Genomic DNA, 3,537 nt, shown 5'->3' with positions numbered 1-3,537 from the left:
AATAACTAAAACTAAACTAGTTACTTTATTTAATTAAATACACACATATTATTTAGTTAAGTTACTAGTACTAAGTAATAATACAATATATTACTATAATATATATATATATATATATATATATATATATATATATATACACAAAATATATGTATACACAAAAATATTTACCTTAGATGTTCATTAATTTTGATAGAAGGAAATGTTACAAAAGTACAAAAAATTATGGACATCACTTTTACTTTTATTTAGCAATATACATTTCAGAAGCTAGAATTAAATATATACAGCGTCAAAAAGTGTCCTTCTTATTTGAAATAATTTCAAATATTGATATAATTTCAATATTTGAATTTCATTTAAACTTTATTTTTATAATACTTGAATTTCTTACAAGAATCAAATAATAATTTATTAAAAAGAGTGAAATTAATGATAATATTTAATCTTGCACATTCGTTGTTTTTTTTAACTTATAAGAAGCAATAACATAAATTGATGTTCATAAATAGATGTTTATAAATTTATAAATTAATTATATATTTTACTTTAACGTTCCAATAATAATATTTATAATTAATATCTATTTTAAATAAAATTTTCTTCTTTTAATGTTTTTCAAATGACAGTGTTAATAAAAGGATAATCTATTCATTCTAAAGAAAAACCACTAATTAGCATTATTCAAGCAACATCAGTTAATTATCACTTTTATCTTCTACTTTCAATCTTTCGTGTTCTCTTTGCATGAGAGCTCGCAATTCATCCTAAAATTATGACTTACATTTAATTTTTATTACAAAAATTTAAGTTCGATTTTAATACTTATTAAGCATACATTATTAATTCACATTCTGAAACATGCATAAAATAATATAAACAATAGGAATAAAAATGTTTTACCCCCCAGCCAAGTTTATCCGCTAGTAGTTGACAACCTGTGTCACAATCACCCAACCAAGCTACATCGCGTCCTCCATGTGCGCTCTTGATATCAAATACCAAACCCTGCCGTAATCCTAAGAAACGTGATAGACGGTCTTGCGTACCTACTTTCTCATTATTGATGAGTAAACGAGGACAAGTGTTTCGTACTCTTAAAAATAAAATTATTTTCGGAATTGCATATGTTTCTTTTCTAATCATTTTCGTAGAATTATTTTTAATATTTATATATACCTATCTATTAGCGATGCGAAAGGTTGCACTACTAAACTTGATCCCATGATAATTAAAAGATCAGCTTGTATGAAATCTCGATCAGCAAGTATTTGGAAGCGTTCGGGTAACGTTTCACCAAAAAAGATTATGTCTGGTTTTACAACACCTTCATTACATTCTTCACATTTTGGTATTATGCCTTCTATTATTTTTTCTATCATTTGAAATCAGGTGTGTATCAATTAATCGCTAATATCTTACTTGTTATAAAACTATCCAAAGATCAATGTTAATTAGGAATTGGAATGTTATATATATGTGTATATATACATATTGCGCGGGCGCGCGCGCACACACACACACACATAATTTATTTCTAACTAAAAAATTCAATCTTATGTTTAACTATAATAATAATGTTATATATTACTCTAAAGAGGCAATTTCAATTTGGAAATAGATTTGAACAGCATGCGTTATAAATTTTGTCATCAAAATACAAATAAAAATATTAACAAAATATTTTAACAGAATATGATAGATTGATTGCAAAGATAAGTGGAATTTATTTTTCTTTTATTGATTTATTTGAACAATATAATCTATTCATATTATGCAGATAGAACACTAGTATACCAATCTGTCACAATAACAATCTGAACTTTATTGACAAATAGTATATATATTGTTAATAATATATTGTTAATAGTATATTGTTAATATTTTGATAATATAATTTTTGGATGTTACAGAAAGATTTAAATAAATGTTATATGAGATCCAAAAATAAAAAAATTAATGGGTAGAACCAAAAATTTCTTTTGGTAATTATTTACATTAAGGCCCACTAATAACCTTGACATAGTAGACTTCATGAGTGACCTCCAACAAATTTTAGCCATCGCTCGTTATTCTCATTAAAAAGTTATTATATATAAAAAAAATATGAAAAACGATGTCTCGTTTCTACTATATAAATGCAAACTTCTACTTAATATCTATCAAGTTTGAAATAAAGGGGGAGGAACTTTTCAAATTAAAATTCAAATCAAATTAGATTACATAAAAATGTATTTAACATGATATTTTCAGAGAGATACTCTACTCCTTTTTTGCTTTTGTATTTACTTTGTAAAAAATATATGTATGTATATTCATGTTTGATAAACCTCAAATTGTTATATTTAATATTCAATATTATATTTAATACTTAATATACATTTGTTTTTATTTTATTTGTTAATAAATTAGGGAAACTTTGAAAGTTACTCAGACTCATGACTGATAACATATGTACATTGAAACTGAATTTTCTTTTCTATAATTAGCCAATATATATTTAATAGTATTCAGTTAATACTTTACCCCAAATTTAAAAAATTTTAATTAAAAATTTTTGCATATCTAAATAATACACAACATAACGCATGATGGACAGACTTTTATATTATATTACACTATTTTCATCCATTTACTTTAAATCTAATTAATGCAAAAATATTATGCTATATTATGGAAATATACCTTTCATCCACAGAAGTGTATAAGGCGCTCGGCACTTAAGACAATGACCAGTATGAAATGTTCCATGAGCTTCCACTAGTTTGTCAGATGATAATCCAGCTACACGTTCTAGCGTATCAATATTCTGTGTATAATGTCGTAACAACAAACCTTTCTCTGACAATAGACGAATAAAATAATGACTTATAGTAGGTTTGAAGCCTTCTGGCAACAATTCCTTTGCGAGAGTGAAAAATGGTTCTGGATTCTTCATAAAAAAATCTAATTCGAAAATAGCTTGCGGATGGGGTAAATTATACTTATCTAATTTATGATAAAGTCCACTAGATGGAGACCGAAAATCTGGTATTCCAGCAGCTGTAAAAAAAGATATTTGTGTATATATTTGCCATTAATAATCCATACATACATATTATATGTTTTATGCTTTTTGATCAAAAAAATTTATCATAATAATTATAATCCTCATATCAAACAATATATATATCAGTGAGAAATACATATATATTTAACATTAAATAAAAAATTAATTAAAATATAAAATAATCTATTATAAAAAAGAGTTTTCCTAGTAAACATAGTAGTAATATATAATAATAATAATATATTTTATGGTTATGAAGATGATATATATCACATCATTTTGAAGGTACTTCAAAAGAACACAGGATATATTTCTTCGTTATATTATATATTGATAACAATTATTTAAAAACATACTGTAACATACAATTATTCAAAGTATATATAATATAAATACAATTATGATCTTTTAGCAATTTAACGAATGTTATACATCTGATATATATATATATATATATATATATATATATATATATATATATATATATA

The 3,537-nt window shown here is 24.1% G+C and overlaps 1 protein-coding gene across 1 annotated transcript in view; it reads right to left on the bottom strand.

The window, feature by feature from the left end:
* Positions 1-698: 698 nt before the first annotated feature.
* Positions 699-3,537, bottom strand: part of LOC105621466 (NAD-dependent protein deacetylase sirtuin-2) — a 5,677-nt gene continuing 2,838 nt past the window's right edge. The window contains exons 2-5 of the mRNA XM_012202934.1: positions 2,686-3,042; positions 1,180-1,360; positions 904-1,096; positions 699-767 (exon numbers count right to left, since the gene is read on the bottom strand). Of these exons, the coding sequence (XP_012058324.1) occupies positions 699-767; positions 904-1,096; positions 1,180-1,360; positions 2,686-3,042 (800 nt within the window). The remainder of the gene's footprint in view (positions 768-903; positions 1,097-1,179; positions 1,361-2,685; positions 3,043-3,537) is intronic.

Source organism: Atta cephalotes (genome assembly GCF_000143395.1).
Source record: "Atta cephalotes unplaced genomic scaffold scaffold00033, whole genome shotgun sequence".
NCBI classification, from domain to species: domain Eukaryota; kingdom Metazoa; phylum Arthropoda; class Insecta; order Hymenoptera; family Formicidae; genus Atta; species Atta cephalotes.
The sequence above is the reverse complement of the archived record's forward strand: the minus strand, read 5'-3'. Positions and strand labels throughout refer to the sequence as shown.